Source organism: Amblyomma mixtum, chromosome 5, assembly GCF_055824585.1.
Source record: "Amblyomma mixtum isolate Tamu chromosome 5, ASM5582458v1, whole genome shotgun sequence".
Taxonomy (NCBI): Eukaryota; Metazoa; Arthropoda; class Arachnida; order Ixodida; family Ixodidae; genus Amblyomma; species Amblyomma mixtum.
The window spans coordinates 190,670,338-190,692,618 of record NC_143016.1 but is presented as its reverse complement, the minus strand read 5'-3'; the positions used below and the strand labels follow the sequence as shown (position 1 = coordinate 190,692,618).

General features: G+C 48.2%; 1 protein-coding gene across 2 annotated transcripts in view; it reads left to right on the top strand.

The window, feature by feature from the left end:
• Positions 1-22,281, top strand: part of mEFG1 (mitochondrial translation elongation factor G 1) — a 76,747-nt gene that overhangs the window by 17,581 nt on the left and 36,885 nt on the right. For both annotated transcript variants that reach the window (XM_089546512.1, XM_089546511.1), the window contains exons 6-9: positions 346-462; positions 8,263-8,336; positions 17,570-17,646; positions 21,607-21,764. In XM_089546512.1, the coding sequence (XP_089402638.1) occupies positions 346-462; positions 8,263-8,336; positions 17,570-17,646; positions 21,607-21,764 (426 nt within the window). The remainder of the gene's footprint in view (positions 1-345; positions 463-8,262; positions 8,337-17,569; positions 17,647-21,606; positions 21,765-22,281) is intronic.

Below are 22,281 nucleotides of genomic sequence, written 5' to 3'. Positions count from 1 at the left end.
CGAAATTTCGGATAATAATCTTTTCATGACCCCATGGAATTCGTATCACCGAGATTTCAATAAAATGGAGAGTTCAGCTAGTTGGTACATAGTGCTGTGGAAAAAACATCGCTGAGATGAGGGACAAAGAAAGAAGAAGACAAGAGGACCGGCGGGTTGAGGTTCAGGTGTTGTGCGGCGGGATGCTTCCTTCAGCGCCGGTCCTATTGTCTTCTTCTTTCTTTGTCCCGCGTCTCAGCGCTGTTTTTTTCCCATCACCGAGATCTACTGTATTATGCAGCGTAGATCTGTATTCAAACTCGGGCAGAGTGGCCTTGCTCTAAAGCCTGCTGTTGTGCTGTGCAGGTCCAAGCTGCAGTACAATGCGGCCCTGCTGCAGCTGCCCATTGGGCTGGAGGGTGACCACCGGGGGGTGGTGGACCTGATCCACCGTCGAGCCATCTACTGCCGCGGAGAGCACGGGTGAGTGAGCCTTTGGCTTATTGTCAAGTCGGTTGTTTTGCCATGTCAGAGTACGCTTTCGAGTGGAAATTTACTAGGGCTCAGGTTCAAAGCATGCTGGTATGCATCTCTTCTCACTGTTTGGTAAAGGGTTGTGTGATAATACTAACTCCTGGAATTCGCTCGTTTTATTTTCTTCTTAATTTAATGGGGACACAGCTTCAACTCCAACTTTTGGATTTTTTGAATTTTGATGAAAGTCTTTTTTGCACATGGGCAATACTTGCAGACTTGAGTGCACAAAATTTCACCATTATATCTGGAGAACCTTTTCTTGCACAAATTGTCTCTACTGCACCTTGTAACACATACATGGCAATATTACTTTTAAAAAGGAATTATATTACTATTTATTTTCTTAAAAACACGTGAATGTAATTAAATTGCATTACAAATTACTGCCCGCAAAAAGTGATATTACATACAGTTACTTCCAGAAAATAATGCAATTACTACTTTTTGGTTTTCATGCATACGAAAACCAATGAAAACAGAGTGAAAGAAACACCAACCTCTGGATGCTCATATTCTCTGGTTTCCCGCCAAATTAGTTAATTAGTTAAAAAGTAGTTATTAAATTACTAAATTACTAGACCAGAAAAGGAGATTATTACATTACAGATTATTAGAAAAAGTAACGAAATGACAGTACAGTAGCTGTCCGATGTTTCGGACTCCTGTAATTCAGACTTGAGCAATATTTCGGACTTCGCTGAGGGACCATCGCGCACCTCATAGGAACGTGTACATTTTCACGGCTGATATTTAGGACTTTGTGGAGTCTAAAAGTTCAATTTTTCGGATAAAATAGACGGCAACAATACTGAGGAGATCGTTTTTCGGCCAAAAGTCCGTTATTTCAGCCTAATATAGACATGAGCGGGCATCGCTATCACAACCAACCCTTACTCAATCACCGTGAAAGATGCCATCTTGGATTTAATTGAAATTGGCGGGCGCTGACAAAGCGAATCAGACTGGCTTGGATAGGTTTGGCTATTTGTTCCCCATCGTATTTCGAGAGGCTGGGATGCTCTCTGTTGCCACCGAGATGGCCTACAAAGAGCGCGCAATCACATTGAAAACGGTGCAACGAAACAATGGGACAGCGCGACGCTGCAGCGTCCGCCGCAGCTTGGACGACACCCTCCGTGGTGCAGGGCAACAAACGCAGTAGAAGGTGGGTGGGGACTGCATTCAGAGGCGCTCGCAGTGCTACCGCTCTCTCTTCGCGAGCATCATTGCCCCATACAAACTCACTGTTCTTACTTCGCGCAGCGAGTGCATTCATTCACAGCATGACTGCAGCTATGTCACACTATCTGGTATCATGATGTGATGGGGTGCTGACATGACGAAAACATGACTGTCTCAGATACAGTCCAATATTATTAGCCGCCGCGGTGGCTCAGCGGTTATGGTGCTCGGCTGCTGACCCGAAAGACACGGGTTCGATCCCGGACGGCGGCGGTTGAATTTCTTTAGAGGAGATATTCTAGAGGCCCGTGTATTGTGCGATGTCAGTGCATGTTAAAGAACCCCAGGTGGTCGAAATTTCCGGAGCCCTCCACTACGGCATCTCTCATAGCCTTAGTCGCTTTGTTACGTTAAACCCCATCAACCAACCAACCAACCAACCAATATTATCGCTTATAGGCAGAACATGGGGAGCGACGATTTTCATGATTCTGAAAGCTTGTTTTTTTGCGGAAATGTTTTTTTTCAAGTTCACGAATTTTTCGGGCTGTTCGATTTTTCGGATCATTTTTCGGCTCTCGCCGAGTCCGAAAAATCAGTTGGCGGCTGTAATTTCATTATAGTATTTAATCCGATTACTGGCATGTCTGTTCTGAAATGCCTGGCGACTTGGCTAACTGTGGTAGAAGACTGCTTCAATATTCACTGCATTTCTGAGTGCATGCTACGAGGGAACGTTCGCCCACGCTACGGCAAGGGGGGGGAACTCCGAGGCCGGACGGGACGAGCTGGCGGGAACATGTTACCACCACGAGGTCGCCCGCCGGCGGAGAGCGGAGCCTTGCGCGTGAACGTCCGCGCGCTCTCCAGCCGAAGAGGACCGTCTCTCCCCTGCGCGCGCGTAGCATACATGCCATCCGTGGCGCTCGTGGCGCTTGTGGCGCTGCGACGCGAGCGCCCTCCTCTGTTAGTTAATGTAACACAACTAAAAGGGTGCACTGCGGGGAAGCTAACCACCGAGGACGAGTTGAGGGTGCATTGCGGGAAAGCGAGCCACAGGGGACGAGTTGCGTCCCCACATTATTTAAACCATAAGGGCCTCCCGCATCCTTCAAAGTGTGACGTGATGTGTGGAGCAACCGCTACTGCGTCACACCCATCATAAGTGGCCCTGACAAGAGTGAAGAAGCTTCACTGCATGAACAGCAAATGGCATGGGATGAGCGCACTGTTCCAACTTGCTGGAACAAAACCGTGCGGATGCAAGGGAAGGAAATGGCGCCAAAGCAGCGAGAAAAAGGGGGAACAGATGACGCGCCAGTCAGCGTCCCAAATGGTGCTCGGCTGTGTTAGGTTGGCTGGCTGGTTGAGCTGTCATCGCTGCGGTCTGGCACAAAGCCCAGTGAAGCAAAACTAAAACTACACATTAAAGTGGAAATTTGGGCTAGTTGGAAATCATTCACATCATATTTGCTAGCGTTTGTTTCGACACGAGGACAGAGTAACACATACGAGTCTGCACACAACACATACGCACTAGCGTCTATCCTGTGCGTATGTGTTACGCTGTCCTCGTGTCGAAACAAGCGCCAGCAAGTATGATTGTAAAACTACTCGGTCGGGCTGTTCTCGGAGACTGGTCTGTTCGTTCTTTGTCACGCATGTCATCGTGTGCATGTAATAGGTGTGCGAGCATTTCTGCAGCATGAGCTCTGGTTTTTAGTAGGTCTGTTTCAACGATCTCTTGCTGTGGCGGTCATACCTGCACGCAGCCTCGCTTCAGGAGCCCATTCGAATTAACTGGTGTGAGCCCGTAGCGTTTAAATTTAAATGAGCATAGCCCCGGACCGTTCTGGCAGTTTGAATTATCCGGCTTTTAAAATTAATGTAGTTTTAATTGCCGAGCTGTCTGTACAGTCAAACCTCGATGTAACGAACCTCAATGTAACGAAATTCGCGATGTAACGCATTTTTTTCATTTCCCAATCACTTCCCCATTGAAAACCATGTATTTTTTTTCGCGATTTAACGAAGTAATTTTGCTCCGCACTTTCGATGTAACGAAGTCCCTGCGCATCGCATGCATGTGCCAGGAGCTACCTTGACAATCGAATGAGAGCTAAAAGTTTAGCCGAGACGAAACGCAGTTTGTATTTGCCCTTTTACGCGCCAATTTTGCCGGCAGTGTGGGAATCTGCGAGAACGTACCGCCGCGCCATCTGTCGTGCGCATGCAAAGCCCGCGGCATGGAAGTTTCAAGACGCGCCGCGCCATGACGCCACTGGCGAGCTGTAGACTCTGAACGTGAAAGCGCAAACCGGAATTTTCTTGCAGCGTCCGTTCGTTTTTTTTTTTTTTTTGCGTGCGATGTCCTTGTAGACAACAACAAAAAAAAGTCTTCAGTGTTGACAAACTCGTGGAGCTAGTGTGGTCGTACCTTTAAAACGGGTGAGCGGCGAAAAAAAAAAAAACGTGCCCTGGCAGAGGAGGCGAGTGGCGAAGGGGGTAGAGGGGAGGCGTGGCGTGGGAGGCGCGCGCGGTGCATTCTGGGTGGGCGGCTTCGGCACGCTCTCGGCGCGGCCCGCGCGAAATGCAGCCGGCTGCATTCCGCGCCGGGCGCCGTCAGAGCGCGCCAGTAGCCACCGAACACGCTGGCGATCGGGCGCCGCTGTTTCGCGGACGTGACGTGGCCGTGCCGCGCGCGCACGCGCGCTCGCGCTACGTCGGAGTATAACCGTGCCGCGAGCACAATCCCACCGCGCCGGCGTGAGCGATGCGAACATTTTTCTTTATTTTTCTCTGATGCGTCCCCGGCTGCAAATGTTCAATGCTGATGATGATGATACCAGTAGCGACATCTTGTGGCGGCTTTCAGTACTAGGTGCTGCGCTCGTTCTTTCGCTATGCGCACACGGAGAAAAATGATGCCGTCGCGGTGTTTGCTATCACTCATTATGCTCCTGATGTAGAAAAAAACATCCGGTGCCCTTGTTAGCGATACTATTACTCGATTTTCTTGCGTATTTCCTCAATAAGTGATTTACAAGTTCCCATCAACAAGCAGTGTTCCTGAACCAGTTATACTTTATTTTGACAGCTGAAACATGGGAACCTCGACGTAACGAAATTCGCGATGTAACGAAATTTTCGGCTGCAAGTAGGACTTCGTTATATCGAGGTTCAACTGTATAACCATAGGTGAGCCTGTTATATAACCAGAGGGACCTTCAGGCTGTACATAGCTGCATACAAGACCTTGTTTATTCAGTCTTAACACCTCCAAAAGAAGGTAGCTATGTGGCTGTTAGGCTTTGGTATTATACTTGAACATCCATTTTCAGGGTGATCTGAGCCAAGCCAGGAATTGAAGATGAACATGCAGGATTGAGGGAGGGGCAGCAACAGATGTCCGGAACTGACCTATTTGCGTCATATTTGGGAGGGCAAAAGCAGTTTCAGCCTATTGACGTGCAGTAGCAGGCCCCTTATGTGCGTAATTCTGTACATAGCATCATTAATTTAACAGCTTTGGCACATGGCAGGTGAGCTCAATGTTGCAGGATTGAATCCCGAACTCAGCAAGAGTGGGTGTAGTGTACGCTGAGGGCCACTGCAACGGGTTCCTCTGACCCTAGTGATGCAGTCGGTATTGCCACCAGTATATTGAACTGAGCACTGTAGGTGTTGTGCTCTGGTGGAAGCACCTGCAATTGCAGGGCAGTGGCGTATCGCTTAACGCCTGCACCAAGAGGGGTCTGAGGGCTCCCAGTTAGCTGTGAATGTAAAGTTGAGACTGTCTAATTCTGCATGTACATATGATCATTAAATCATTAACCTATGTATCGCGGCATCTGTGAGTGTTTTATTGTACATTCTCCTGCATTACATTGTTTGTATTTAAATATTTTAGTAACACTTATTACCGTATTTACTCGCATAATAGGCGCACTCGCATAATAGGCGCACCCCTAGTTTGGGCGCGAAAAATCAGATTTTTTTTATTTCCGCGCATAAAAGGCGCACCCCGAACTTGGCACTGTGATCAATACTGTATTTACACGATTGCAAGCCGACACCTCGCCACCCCCCGCTCCCCAATCTTTATTTTAACAAAGCTTTTGCTGAACTGACTACTAGTCCTCACTAGTGCTGCTGCGGACCCACAGCACGTACAACGACATCGCGTAGAACAGCCGCACACAGTTTTCAGGGATGCTCACTTTAAACGTCTGTTTGGAAAGCTTCGTCTCCAGCCGGAAACGTTCCCGACTTAGGCCCGCGAAAACCTCGGCGCTTGGAGTCGCGTACGAAAATTTAGGGACGCCGCAGTCGCAACTGCCCCAGTTCTCGGCCACGTCGTATTTTCCGACCTGCCACACGCTAGCCGTGTTCGAGAGCAAACTCCCAGCCGTGTAGCTGTTAAGGTGCTTGGCCGTCGAGCTAAAACAGCAACGCTCCGCGGCAAAGCCATAAACCACGATGAACTATCGCGCTACTGCAGATCCCGGCACTTGACAGCAGCAAAAAAAAAAAAAAAAACGAGCTGGAGATGCTGATGGCGCTATGGATAGCGAAAGCTCGCGGCGGAGGAAAACGATGATGATGATAAGCTCTACCTCGGGCGCCCTCCGTGGGTGGCGTCTGGAAGCTCCTGTGCGCGTGTGTGGCCTCCGCGATCAAGCGCCCGTTGCGCGCAGCCGGAGCCGATCGCAGAGGCCTCGGCGCGTGCATTCCGAAGGCTATTCCCGCGTGGGTCGTGGAAAGTTTCGGTGCGGCCCTTACACGGATCTTTTTTTTTTATATTTTCTTCGGGAAAACGGGGTGCGGCCCGTACACGAGTGCGTTTACGCGCTGTGTTCAATTTTGAGAGTCGAAAAATTTCCGGAAATTTTACCCCGCGTAATAGGCACCCCGAACTTTGAGCCGGTTTTTCTGGAAAAAAAGTGCGCCTATTATGCGAGTAAATACGGTACACTATGTACCTATATTTATTCTGTGCGTCGCTAATTAATGTGTCATGTATTTTGTTGCATATTGAAATTTATTTTCATTTGAGGTCCCGCCCGCGATTTTGTACCATGGGACCTCTCGCTGTACAGTTGAACCTCGATATAACGAAGTCCTACTTGCAGCCGAAAATTTCGTTACATCGCGAATTTCGTTACTTCGAGGTTCCCATGTTTCAGCTGTCAAAATAAAGTATAACTGGTTCAGGAACACTGCTTGTTGATGGGAACTTGTAAATCACTTATTGAGGAAATACGCAAGAAAATCGAGTAATAGTATCGCTAACAAGGGCACCGGATGTTTTTTTCTACATCAGGAGCATAATGAGTGATAGCAAACACCGCGACGGCATCATTTTTCTCCGTGTGCGCATAACAAAAGAACGAGCGCAGCGCCTAGTACTGAAAGCCGCCACAAGATGTCGCTACTGGGATCATCATCATCAGCATTGAACATTTGCAGCCGGGGACGCATCAGAGAAAAATAAAGAAAAATGTTCGCATCGCTCACGCTGGCGCGGTGGGATTGTGCTCGCGGTGCGGTTATACTCCGACGTAGCGCGAGCGCGCGTGCGCGCGCGGCACGGCGACGTCACGTTCGCGAAACAGCGGCGCCCGATCACCAGCGTGTTCGGCGGCTACCGGCGCGCTCTGACGGCGCCCGGCGCGGAATGCAGCCGGCTGCATTTCGCGCGGGCCGCGCCGAGAGCGCGCCGAAGCCGCCCACCCAGAATGCACCGCGCGCGCCTCCCACGCCACGCCTCCCCTCTACCCCCTTCGCCACTCGCCTCCTCTGCCAGGGCACTTTTTTTTTTTTTTCGCTGCTCAATCGTTTTAAAGGTACAACCACACTAGCTCCACGAGTTTGTCAACACTGAAGACTTTTTTTTGTTGTTGTCTACGAGGACATCGCACGCAAAAAAAAAAAAAACGAACGGACGCTGCAAGAAAATTCCGGTTTGCGCTTTCACGTTCAGAGTCTACAGCTCGCCAGTGGCGTCATGGCGCGGCGCGTCTTGAAACTTCCATGCCGCGGGCTTTGTATGCGCACGACAGATGGCGCGGCGGTACGTTCTTGCAGATTCCCACACTGCCGGCAAAATTGGTGCGTAAAAGGGCAAATACAAACTGCGTTTCGTCTCGGCTAAACTTTTAGCTCTCATTCGATTGTCAAGGTAGCTCCTGGCACATGCATGCGATGCGCAAGGACTTCGTTACATCAAAAGTGCGGAGCAAAATTACTTCGTTAAATCGCGAAAAAAAATACATGGTTTTCAATGGGGAAGTGATTGGGAAATGAAAAAAATGCGTTACATCGCGAATTTCGTTACATTGAGGTTCGTTACATCGAGGTTCGACTGTATATGCTTGTAACTTTGATTGAATTCCTCAATAAACTTTCAACTTCAACTTCAACGCTATTGCGTCATACCAGTAAACGAATGTGCTTGTATATGGAAACAGATGCAGCAGGACTGGTGCTGAGCGCTGGCTTACATTGGATTTGATGGTGTGGCACAGTAGGCATGCTCTTGACCGAGGATGTGGCCTCTTGCAGGGAGGTGGTGTGTGAGGAGGATCCACCAGCAGACATGCGGACAGAGATTGAGGAGCGTCGCCACGAGCTGATAGGTGGGTGTGTCACATAGCTCTTCCGAGACATCCTGCCAATTAGTGAAAGGGCAGAACTCAGCCTGCTAATTTGCTTTCTTTCTCATATGGACAACAGGTAACTTCACTCCTTTCTGTGTCTGTTGCTTCCACTTGAAATAACCCAACTAACGTTGTTCGCACAATGCATGGCTTGGTGTTTGCCATGGCATTCGTGCATTACTGTTGAAGTGTATATATTGTTGTTTTTGGTGTTATGTTAGAATGATTGTTTTAACTTGTACTTTTATCTTGTCGTTTACTTTTGCCTGTGTTGTGTAATTGCTTTGTTTTCCCACCCTGCTATAATCCCAGTACTAAGGTTCGCAGTATCAAAAATGAATCAAGGGGGGAGTGAAGGGGCTGTTATGCGATGACAATGCGTTCGCATTAGGTCTTCTCCTTGCATGAAGAGCTAAGGTTGATGGCTTAGTGCATTAACCAGCAAAAGCTGATTGGCTGATTGGCCCTCCATAGTAGCCACGTTGTTCCTGTGGCAGTCACTCCAGGTTGTACATCCCTCTCCATCCACAGTAGCCACTCTGTGGGTTCTTACCATATCCCTCTCCCCACTTTGCTGCCTACATACACCACAGGACACATACACCACTGGAGAAGCGCTCAACTACCTGTTCAATTTTTATTGATAACAAGGCCACATTTTATGCATGCTAAGGCATTAGTACACGGCTAGTTGACAGGAACAAAGCTGATTGCACATCCGGCAGTAGTCATAACTGCTCATTCTTTTATCAGATCCTCAGATGAACTGCCCAACAGAAACGTGTGACCAGCGGAGGAGCTGAGGGCTTGCCTCCGAAGAGGCCGATGAAATGGCTAAACAATTAATTGAATGGCTGGTGGCATCTTTTCACCTTAGCAAAAGCGGTGTCAAGGAACAGGAAGCAACCATCAAAAACTACAACAGGCACCAAGTCACAACATCAAACAAAGGCCTAGTCACATATTTGAGCAAAAGGAGAAATGGAAACCTTAAGTAAAACAGCAAAGCCGTCACCCGCCCTCAAAAGTAGAACCTACTCAGTTGATGCCGCCATCTAGAAAGGCAATTTATTCCTTGGATAAGGAGATTGGTGGTGTGCTAACCCACCATTCGCCACCCCTGTGTCAAGCTTCAATCACCTCCCTCTGACATTTGTCTTTTGCCCTGCCTTTATCTCTGATACTTGGAGCAGTAGTTCACATTGGAACCACAAGCATAATCGCAGTCACATTTCGTGCACTTGCAGTGGTCCACGAGATGACTGTTTGAATTATTGCTGTCATGTGGATTGCTTATCATCATCATCATCATCATCAGCCTGACTACACCCACTGCAGGGCAAAGGCCTCTCCCATGTCTCTCCAACTAACCCTGTCCTTCGCCAGTTGCGGCCACCGTATCCCCGTAAACTTCTTAATCTCATCCGCCCACCTAACTTTCTGCCGCCCCCTGCTACGCTTGCCTCCTCTTGGAATCCACTCCGTTACCCTTAAGGACCAGCGGTTAACTTGTCTTCGTATTACATGCCCTGCCCAAACCCATTTCTTCCTCTTCATTTCAATTAGGATATCATTAACCCGCGTTTGTTCCCTCACCCACTCCACCTTCTTCCGATCTCTGAACATTACACCTATCAATATTCTTTCCGTAGCTCGCTGTGTTGTCCTTAAGTTAAGCTTAGCTTAACTCAACTTAGCTGCCCCGCCTACTGTATGAAGGTTTGGACCATATCTCATGTGACCCAAGTACCGTATTTACTCGCGTAATAGGCGCACTCGCATAATAGGCGCACCCCTAGTTAGGGCGCGAAAAATCAGATTTTTTTATTTCCGCGCATAATAGTCGCACCCCGAACTTGGCACTGTGATCAATACTGTATTTACACGATTGCAAGCCGACGCCTCACCACCCCCCGCTTCCCAATCTTTATTTAGCAGCAGCTGCTGCGGACCCACAGCACGTACAACGACATCGCGTAGAACAGCCGCACACAGTTTTCAGGGATGCTCACTTTAAACGTCTGTTTGGAAAGCTTCATCTCCAGCCGGAAACGTTCCCGACTTAGGCCCGCGAAAACATCGGCGCTTGGAGTCGTGTACGAAAATTTAGGGACGCCGCAGTCGCAACTGCCGCACTTCTCGGCCACGTCGTATTTTCCGACCTGCCGCACGCTTGCCGCGTTGGAGAGCAAACTCCCAGCCGTGTAGCTGTTAAGGTGCTTGCCCGTCGAGCTAAAACATCAAAGCTCCGCGGCAAAGCCATAAACCACGATAACTATCGCGCTACCGCAAATCCCGGCACTTGACAGCAACAACAACAACAACAAAAAAAAAAACGAGCTGGAGATGCTGATGGCGATATAGATAGCGAAAGCTCGCGGCGGAGGAAAACGATGATGATGATGATGAGCTTGGCCTTGGGCGCCCTCCGTGGGCGGCGTCTGGAAGCTCCTGTGCGCGTGTGTGGCCTCCGCGATCAAGCGCCCGTTGCGCGCAGCTGGAGCCGATCGCGGAGGCCTCGGCGCGTGCATTCCGAAAGTTTCGGTGCGGCCGATACACGGACCTTTTTTTTTTTAACATTTTCTTCGCGAAAACGGGGAGCGGCCCGTACACGAGTGCGTTTACGCGGTGTGTTCAATTTTGCGAGTCGAAAAATTTCCGGAAATTTTACCCCGCGTAATAGGCGCACCCCGAACTTTGAGCCGGATTTTCTGGAAAAAAAGTGCGCCTATTATGCGAGTAAATACGGTAGTTGGCTCATCTGGAGCTTGCCCGCTCATAAAGTTATTAAGTGCAGCGCTATGCTGTGTACAGTTTCTTGTTGTTGAGTGCAACGCAGCTGAGTAAAGATATTTACATTGCGTTTAGCCAGCCATTTTTTTTTTCTCTTTGTATCTGGAGCACTACTGCGCTCATGGAGGAAGGAAAACTCAGGAGAGGCCTTCGCTATCCGAGCTGCACGCCAAAAAGTGTGCCGGAAGTCACACACTTCCACAAGGACTGCTGGGAGTCTTTGGCCGACGGCGCAGCCAACAGTAATGCTGGGCGCAGCGGCTTCGTCTGCTGCACTTCCTGCTGTACATGCACAAGCGCACTGAAACGGGGTCCAAGTGGGGGGAGTGGCTTCAAAAAGTGTGACGCAACCGCCTCTCCTGAGTTTTTTTTCCTTCCTCCTTGACTGCGTTCCTGCAACTTCTCTTGTTTAGACAGGTGTATCACTGCCTGCTTGCAGAGATGGCATAGAGGTAGAACGTCCGCATTATGTTCAAGAGGTCGCACAATTCTCCACTCTAATTAAAGGAAAGAAAAAAAAAACTCCATGTGTCGATGGAATGGCATAACCAGGCCTGAGGTGTGGCCTGATCTCAGTGACCAGAGCCACTAACGCAGTCCCTTACCAGAGCAGGATTTGGCCACCATTGTGCAGTATGTGGTGACGATCTTCTATGAACTTTAAGGGGGGACGAGGGTCTTAAAATTAACTGTTTTATTTATGGCTAGAATCTCAGGAAATTTTGCACACATATGTGTTTTCCTCTTCTGATTCCAAATATGCAATCATATTTGACCTGGTGGCCTTAAAGCTTACAAAGTCTATAATGTAATTAGGTAATTTCTCAGGCAGCTTTAATGAACTTTCTCATTGCATTTTGTTGCTTTTATTTACATGAACTGATAGCCAGAGAGTTCCCATACCTGGTGACATTCTTCCTTTTTCTCTAAAGGCATGTCATCCTGATATACTGTGTTGAGAGTAAAAGGTTGCAGTATTGGACACTGCAACTCGTTAAGCTAATTGTAAATTGCTATTTTTATGCGGCCTAAACAAAATGAGTAAGAATGTCATCGGGTGTGCGAATTTGCTGGCTATCAATTCATGTAATTGAAAGCAACAAAATGCAGTGAGGAAGTTCATTAAAGCTGCGTAAGAAATTACCTAATTACAGTCTAGAATTTAAGATAACTTTTGATCTAAGACCACCAGCTCAATTATGACTACATTTTTGGAATCAGAAGAAAAAAATGCACCTGTTGGAAAAATTTCATAAGATTCGAGCCATAAATAAAAAGCTCAGTTTTAAGACCCTCGTCCCCCCTTAAGAGAAGGAAATTGGCTTGGGCAGGGCATGTAATGCGAAGGTAAGATAGCCGTTGGTCCTTAAGGGTAATGGAGTGGATTCCGAGAGAAGGCAAGCGTAGCAGGGAATGGCAGAAAGTTAGGTGGGCGGATGAGATTAAGAAATTTGCGGGGATACGGTGGCCGCAACTAGCGAAGGACAGGGTTACAGTCGACGACCGATTTTTCGGACTCTCTAGGGACCGCGAAAACGACCGAAAAATCGGGCAGTCCGGAAAATCGAATTTCACCGAAAAAATCACAAGCTTATTACTAGTATGCCGGAGAAAGCAGCCAATTGTATTGCACACAATCTAAAGCTCCTCATGACTATATTTCGCCGCGCGACATACCGTATAAACGCGCATAAGGGCCGCACTTTTTTTTTTTTTATAGATTCGAGGGCCAATTTTTGGGGTGCGGCCCATACATGCAATGTGCGAAAAAAAATATTTTTTTTAAGCAAAACCACACCAACCAGGGAATGAGCGACATTTATTCTACGTTCAGTCGTCACTCGCGGAGTATTTCGACTCTTGAGCTGGTGCTGTGCTCTGGGGCACGCTCAACCCAAAAGAAGCCCCGCCGCGGTGGCTCAGTGGCCGCATTTGTTTTTCCAGTCCCGGACTACTTGCTGGCAGGTCTCGGCTTCCGCTCGGACAGGAAAAGCGTCATGGTCACATGACCTACTTGCCATAGGCTGCTTTCGAACACGGCACCAGAGCTGGGCTCCCCCTCGGTTACCGTACAAGGACGCTGTCATCTGCTAGCAGACGATGCAAGCCACGGCCACTACGACGCCGAAGCAACGCCGTGCGCTCGATCATGATACTGAGTCGATTTAAAGACTGTACTGTCAGCTTAGCGTAGGTGCATTACAGAACTCAGCTTCGGAGGTATGCTCGCCGCTACTGCTTGCGGCGAAGTTCGCACAAAGTAGCCCAACTCGTTGCGGATAGGCAGATAGACGAAAGCTTTCGCAAAAATGTTGACAACAAGCGCTATAACTGCTCCAGTATACGAGTGGTTCACCTGCGATGCTTTCAGGTAAGCGCGCAGACAGCATGTCGCAAAACAAGCGAACAAGAACCTCTTGACGACACGAGCAAACAATACACGCTCGCAGCTCCTAACGCGCGTCCGTGTGCGGTGGACTTCAAGAAAATAAACGAAGATACAAGAACAAAAAGTCTTACGACGGCTCAGAGAGCAGCTACGGAGCTCATGTGAAGGTTTAACGCATGATATCGACCTCCAGGAACACGAAAAGCACTCAAAATGCACATGGAGTCTAACTTAATATGGCTGCCAGCGCGGCGCGCAGCTATCGTCTGCTGCCTTCTCAGCAGCCCCAAGCAGCCCGCGGACTGCCATAGGCTAAAAACGAACGCGTTGCTATGGCGATGCAGGCAGGTGGGCGGAGCTTTCGGGCTGCCCGAGAAAAACAAATACCGGACTCGAGTCCGCAAGTAGTCCCGGACAGTCCGGGACTGAAAAACAAATGCGCCCAGTGGCTATGGTGCTCGGCTGCTGTCCCGAAAGACGCGGGTTCGATCCTGGTCGCGGCGGTTGAATTTCTTTGGAGGAGAAATTCGAGGCCCGTGTACTGTACGATGTCAGTGCACGTTAAAGAACCCCAGGTGGCCAAAATTTCCGGAGCCCTCCACTACGGCGTCTCTCATAGCCTTAGTCGCTTTGGGACGTTAAACCCCATAAACCAACAAACCAACCAAAAGAAGACGTGCAGCATGTCTGTCCGCTGTCAACGCGTAGCCGTTGTTCCAAAATTTCATTACACACAGGAGCAGCTCTTCCAGTTCGGGAAACTCGCATGGCTTGCCTCGGAGAGCGCGCTTTTTGCAGCTTGTGTTTCTCTTTTGGTTGCACCATCATCGGACGCACTTCTGGGCCTAGTCGAATTTCCTGCCCGCCGCACGCTTGCCCTGTTCGAGAGCTAACTCCCAGTCGTGCAGCTATTAAGGTGCTTGTCCATCGCGCTAAAACTGTGAAGCTCGGTGGCAGCACGCGAAAGCCGCAATCAAACGGTGAACGCGCTAACATGCCACAAAAGGCTGGAGCTGGCGATACTGATGCCGATGTGAATAGCGGAGAATTGCGGCGGAGAAAAAAGTTGACGATGATGATCATGGCCTCGGGCGCCATCCATAGACGGCACTTGGAAGCTCCTGTGCGTGCGGCGCCGGAGCAGATCACGGAGGCCACGGCGCGTGCCGTGGCCGCTTTAATCTGCTCCGGCAGCGCGCCCAAAGCGCGCTTCGATCGAGGAGGCCACGGCGTGCGCGTGGCCTCCGCGATCGTATTCGCGTTCCGTATTCGGGACGAAAGACTCGGCACGGATGAGTTCCGTGAACTCAGACTATGGTTCAAGTTCGTGCGGCGAAAGACATTAAAGAACAGCACGAATTCGAAAACACGCGAGCGCAATGGGCCGACTCGCGCAGAATCTCAGCGTCGCAAGTTAAGAGGCTCCCTTTAAGCTTGAATTTCGTTTTGTTTGATCAAGTTTTAAATCTCTCTTGCAGTTTGAGTTAATGAGGTTCCACTGTAGACCTTATATGGCGGCTTGGGTACTGGCGGTGAGAGCGAACGAGGTCCGAAAATCGAGTGGTCAGTTGCGGTGCGTCCGAAATTTCAAGCGCTCTTACACATTGGCTCTATGGGCCATGTCGCGGTGCCGCGAAAAAGTCCGAATAATCAAGCATGTCCGAAAAATCAGGCGTCCGAATTTTCGGTCGTCGTCTGTAATTGGAGGTACATGGGCATATGCTCTGCAGTGGGCATAGGCAGGCTGATGATGATGATTATCGCTCGCATAGTTTGTGCTCCCTTAGTCTCTTGTTCACGCAACAGCCAGTCTGCCCGATATACGAACAGGTACATAATGAAGGAATCTCATACTAAAAATGAAAAAACCATGCGAATGTGAGGAAGAAAGGCAACGTGTGCATGTGATCTCATACCACCACAATCTAAAGTAAGTGGAAAGTCAATTCAAGGTGGATGTGGTGTTCTCTGCACGATGTGCTGGCCCATAACCAGGCAGACCTCTCCTTTATTCATTAAAGTCTCTCTCTCTTATACACAACGCTGTTTGCACATTCCGTGGATTGTACAGCATGCTTTTTAGTGCATTCTTGGTGCTTTTTCTTTTTCTTGGGTATGATGCTGCATATGCTTGACAGCTGCACGGCGCAGAGAACACCGCATCCGCCTTGTATCGAGGTTTGGTTTATTGGGGTTTAACGTCCCAAAGCGACTCAGGCTATGAGAGACGCCGTAGTGGAGGGCTCTGGAAATTTCGACCACCTGTGGTGGTGGAATGGGATCACATGCACACGTTGCCTCTCTTCCTCACATTCGAATGATTTTTTTTTCTTTTTAATGTTTGTAGAACGCTCTCTGAAACACCAGAGGTCACATTTCTTGGGATAGGCTGTGGCTCAAAGCTGTCATTGATGCAATGCTTACGGCTTCTTTTTAAGGCCATTGGAAACTATGTCTCGTTTTACGAGCCTCAAGTGAGCATTTTTGTACGGAAGGGGGCCTTTTGTGAGCATTTTGTAAACCCCACCCCTTATGTAACACCCTGGAAAAGGGTCTTTAAGGAAAATAAAGTGAAGTGAAGTGAAGTGAAAAGTCTCCAGACCGCCCCGCACGCTTGCCGGAGCAGCTGGGAGCGCATTGTCGCGCTCTCTCGCGGTGACAAACCTAGTGACGAGACCAACGCTGTGCGCATGCGGGTCCTTCCTTACCTGCAAGCGTGAAGATCTACCTGCTGGGAGCCGCTGCTTGTCGGTTCATTGGGGTGCGCCAACTCATTGGCGCTGACAGGCGCCTGTCGCTTGCGCATACGCTTGCACACGCCTATGACAACGCTTGTCGCTTGTCTTTGCCACTTTTTCGGCCGTAATAAAGCAATAAAGAAGCGGTTACAAAGCCACAAATAGCTTATTTAGAGTGCCACTTGTGCGCTGCTGCCTCTCTAGGTTAGACTGGTCAGACAAGATGCTTAAAACTTTGTGCTGCGAACAATGAGCATTGCCCAAGTACAACGGGAAGCGCCTGTCAACGGCAATGGAGATCGCTGTGCAGATGAGTCAGCAATGTGCCACTGTAGCAACGGCGTGTTCGATGAGCGGCAGCTCCCAGCAGGTAAATTGGCACGCTCGCAGGTAGGGAAGGACGCGCATGCGCGCATCGTCAGTCTCATCGCGAGAGCGTGCGGCGATGCGCTCCCAGCTGCTCTGGCGACAGTGCAGGGTGGTCCGGAAACTTTTGTCCCTGATAGTACATCCAACAGAGGCGGCATTTGGAAAAGCAAATGCGCAAATCCAGGAACCGGGTGCTGTTGTTCTGTGGGGCTTCCCATGTGAAAGTAAGGCCATCAGACTTTTCACTGAACAGCTTTACAAATGCTGGAATGAGCCCTTAACAATAATAAAAAAATGGTCCACATATTGGAACACCCGTAGCACATTCGTTTCAAGACGGGGGTTGCATAGGACCAGTGGAAGGGATGACCCGATGCATATCCCAGCGTCTTTCCTTGGTGGTCCTCGGCTTTGGACAGAGTGAGGTGGCACTTGGACCTCTGTGCTTAGAATCGGTCTGCTCTGCCTAGTGTACATGGGGCTATTTATGCATGGGACCAGTCAGTAGACTGCTTCAAGTGACTGGTGGTGCAGCTTCTGAAGGGCAGTGTGAAATGAAACTACCCTATTTCTGTCGCACTAGTCGCACAGGCGTCACACCTGTTCATTCAGTTATAAAAACACATTCGGGACTCCGTGGTGCAGTTGCCATGCGCCGGTCTTGCTCACCTGTTGGACTGGAGGGCTGTTGTGCCAGATGACCTGTCTCCCTGCTGCTCAGTTCCCACTTTGCGTCATAGCTTCTTCTTGCACATGGCCTCATGTTGAGCCTGAGACTGTTTTTTCCTTGTGGAATTGTGTGATTCTACCCATGAGATAACATTTTAAAAATTACTTTTTCCACTGTTAAGCTTTATTTTCAAACTCCATTTTGTCTGTATAAGAGCAGTGACGACAAAGCCTGCACCCCTGTGTGTCTGCAGAGCATGTGTCCAATGTGGACGAGGCCCTCGGGGAGCTGTACCTGGAGGAGAAGGCACCCACCGAGGAGCAGCTGATGGCAAGTGCTGCTTTTTTGGCAGGGGGCCAAGTTGTCATCTTGGCGATGCATGCAGTTGAAACTGTTTTCATTGCTCATGCATGAAATGTAACGAAATTTATGCTGATCTCAGAGCTGCGATTCAATTTAATCCAGCGAGTATATTTGCTGAATAATTACTATTAACACCCTCGTGAGGTTATCCAGGTCATTAGGTAATTAAGGGGGAAATACACAGTTTTGTTACGTCGTCATGTTCACAAAGCCTTGTTTTGTGCAGTAAAACTGTTTTTTTTTTGTTTTGGTCTTGGGGTGCCCGGTACTCATGGAAATAAAAGTTGAACTCCAGCATGCATATACAATAATACAAGAATAATTTTCTTACAAGAATATAATTTTCAGAAAGTATTGCACATGTACTATCGGGGACAAAGGTGGTATGCTCCTCCACGTGGCGGGAGCTGGAGCAACGGAAAAACTGCGTTTCAACGCCATCTACAGACGGCATCTGGGATCGAGACAGCCAGTGCGTGACCTTTATTATCAGCAGGCATGTCGCTTGGCTCGTTTCAATCTTTTGTGCTTTGGCTCGCCAAAATGCCGCAGTTTTCTGTTGCTCCGGCTCCCACTTTTGTCCTCGATAGTTACATAAAACAAATCGAGAGCTTTCTATCACTCCTCGACGTTTCAGGATGCATGCGCAGAAAACACTCATCCTTTGCTATCATTCATGCCTTCAGCATTTTGCACAGAAAAAAAAGTGACAGCTGAGAAAATCAGCCTTAAATTTTATTCCCTCATTTTCATCGTTTATCACCTTTTATGCTTTTGGTCAGCATTGCAGCCAGCAGAAGCTCTTCTCTGCATGGCAGTGCTCTGTCGCAGGGAAACCAGCAGAATGGCCAATGCACCGGAACCATCGCGCACACAATTTTCGATGACCACTCATGAAAAAAAGTCTTTCTAAAGTTGTACTGCTATAGTTTTTTTTTGTCTAAGACAGATGAAGACCTGATTGTTAAGGAGGGAAGCAGGTCTTGGAAAAAAAACTTTTTGTTAGCACATTCACTGTGGCAGCAATTTTTGGGGCCGAGATTACTGTGCCGTCATCCATCATTAAGTGAAGTAACCTCATTGGAAACAGCAGCAAGATGCAATAGCAACTGGGCATGCGTGTTTTTTGCAGGCTGTTTAAAAAATCTGAGCTGTTCCACGGCTTCATAGCGCCACTCAGTATTCTTGCCGTACCGCAGGAATACATGGCGAGACATATGGGTGACCCACGATGCAGTGAACATGTTAATGAAGTCACAATTGGGAAATTTCAAATAACATGTATTTTTGCGTGCTGATTCCAAATATGCAATTTAATTTTGTGTAAAACAAAACCTTTTTTATGTAGCTTTTTGCTGAGTATTTCGAAAAATTCTGCTGTAGGGAACTTGCTACATTGCATGCTATTGGTTTCTCTCCATATCAAGCCAAGCAGTAAGGGTAAAATTGTCATCCTGCCTATCGTAGCAGTTGACTTAGAGGGTTTTGAGTTTGCCACTTCACAAACCGGAAGAAAAATTTGCATTCCTGTTTCTGAAGTGACAACTGCAAAATCCTGTAACTGAACTTCTATGCTAGGCAGGATGACAATTTTACCCTTATTGCTTGGCTTGATATGGAGAGAAACCAATAGCATGCAATGTAGCAAGTTCCCTACAGCAGAATTCTTTTAAATACTCAGCGAAAAGCTACATAATATATTCCATAAATGCACAAGGACTTGTATATAAAATTAAATGACATGTTTGGAATCAACCGCATAAATATATGTTCCCTGAAGGTTTCGTAATTGTGACTTCATTAATAAAAATTTCTTTACTAAAACCCTCTTCCTTCCTTAACAAAAGAAAAAAAATTATTTGCTGCGTCCCCCTTAAACTGTTCAGCAAAGAAGAGTTGGAGATAAGGGACACGTCAAGATGCAATGGAACCAGCGTTATCAGTTCATACAGTTTCCCCATCATGCACAAATATAGTTACACAACTTTTCTTCTGATTAATACGTTTGTCAGCTACCGTGTTCAAAATTTCGACAAATTTTGGCTACTGCATGCTGAAAAAAGAGGGTGCGCAGACATGAAGAATACACGAGCGCTAACTAACAACTTGCTCATGTGACTAATGAGGGTGAAGGTGATGACGTTATCATGCGACTAACTGCACATTGACCAGTTAACGAGGGGCCACATGGCATGCAGAGCTGGAATGCAGCGTCAGTCATCCATTGTGGTGGCTCCTCTGCAGTGCTTAAAGGTGCACTGAAGAGGAATCTGAACTCGTATTTTTGCCACGGGAACTCGATCTACATGTTCCGAGTGCTGTTAGAAACTTAGAATTATTGCCCCGTGCGGCCGATTTCCCTAACTTAAATCGAATTAATGTACTGCTTCCGCCTTTTTTTTTTTTTTAATTCCCTGCATACGGTGGGAGGAGTTGACCAACCTTTCAACCAGTCCCGTGGCGGCTTGCCGCTCTGTCATCGGCGGAGTGGTACATAGTGATTGGCGAAAGGAAAGAGTCCACGTGTATTTTTATTTCCGTGGGCCTAATTGGCAGCTTTGTAGTCTCTGACTGGACCTATTTATTCATGGACACCTAAAAGAAACAAAATAAAAGCAAAAGCAGAGTCGCCACGCGACTGCCTGAAAGGCACTCCATGCGTTGGTCGACTTCTCCCACCGTATGCGTGGAATTAAGAAAAAAAAAATGCGGGAGCCGGACGTTAATCCAACTTAATTAGGGAAATCGGCCGCACAGGGCAATAAGTCGAAGTTTCCAAGAATGCTGGGAACGTGTAGATTGAGTTCCCGCGGCAAAAAGGTGAGTTCAGATTCCTCTTCAGTGCACCTTTAAGGGAGAACGAAGCGTCTGAGGATTGCAATTATGGGCTTACACAGTGCAAGCAGGCTGGGTCTGGGGAGTGCATTGGGGCGGAGAGTCGTGAGGAATGATGCAGGCAGTTCTTTGCCATGGCCATCGACAGACCAAGGACAAGGCAAATGTGGACTGAAGCACTAGAAAAGGAGCTGTGCATACCTTGTGCCAAGAAGTGTTTAAATTGTCAATTGCCTTTGTACCTCATTCAACATTTACATCTTTCAGAATTAGGCATCTGGCGCTTTCATGGATAATATGGTTTTCTTGCATTTGTTTTTTAAACTGCAATGCGTGTCATTGTGTGTAATACCGGGTATTTTAGCAAACACTTGAAAAATTCCTAAAATTAGTGAGTTCAAGATGGAAATAAAATCTTTTCAGGAACAAACTGTTGCTGCAGCAGACATCAGTCACTACAAGTATCATCTTAATTAGGTTGCTAATGAACTAAAACCACTTATTACTTTTAAATATCAGGGTCTGATGGTTTGTGCCAGTGGGCGTTCTTCGAAGGCTTTGAAAAAAATGATGCCTTATCATTTTTTTTTTAATGACGAAAAACGTGTTCTCGAAAGCTGTGCAGTGTGAGGAAATCCAGCACTTTTTTTTCGCACAAAACCAAAACTGTGTGCATCTAGGAAGCTCTGTGCAGATGTGGTTGGTAACGTGTGGCAGTGACTGTGGTGCATCTGCTGCATTGTTGCATGGCATGCACAGTCTTCTGCTTCTGAGAAACAGCGACCATGCATGTTGGTGATTGCTTTCCTTCTCCCTGTGCTGTTGTGCAGGCAGTTTGAATCAAGTTCTGTGGACAGTGCATCATCAGCGAATGTTGCACCAAGCTTCCTGTGGGCCTCACGTGCCCAGTTTTCATTTCAAAAGCTGATCTTATCCACGGCTTTGTACTCCCCATTGGCACTTGCCAACAGACGCTACTAATTGATGAGTTCATGAGTGACCTTTTGTTAAGAAGCTACCTAATCTGTGGTTTCTCGTAGTAACTGACAATGCACCGCAGCTGATGGCTTTCTTTCCAATCGGCGTGCACAGGGGGGCATTCGGCGGGCGTGCCTGCAGCGCAAATTCTTCCCTGTCCTGCTGGGCACAGCGTTGCGCAACAAGGGGGTGCAGCCGCTGCTGGACGCAGTCGTCCGCTATCTGCCCAACCCGGCCGAGGTTGCCAACTATGCCCTGGACGAGACTGACCCGTACGTGCCCTCTCCCCTGCTTGCTCCCCTGCACACCACAGTGTAGATGCTTGGCTGGCCACTCACGTGCGGGACAGTTTGCGGGAGCACCACAGCCGCTGCACTTAAAAGAGGCACCCTTTGTATTGCTTGGCAAAGAATTACTACTTCCTTAGAATCTCCATGGAAGAATCATACGTTTGCTTTTGTTTTATGGTCATTTTCCAAAACCACTGAAGCATCCCCACATCTGCAAACCAGCCATGTCAGTGGCATAACCCAGTTGGCCAAGGCTCGTTTCTGGGGCAGCACATGAAATTCTGTTTGCAAGGGGCTTTGGTGCCTTTTGGGGAACACCGTATAACTGCTGCTTGGGTTTTGTTATGTTCGTTCCTTTGGAACATGGCATCATTGTCTGGATCCTTAGCCAGATGCTAGTCATGGGTGCCTGCAACAATAGCAGAGAAATTTGCGAGTTTTTGTGTTCAATAGTAACGAAAAAGAATACAGATGCAGGTGAACCCCGCTGCAACGAAAT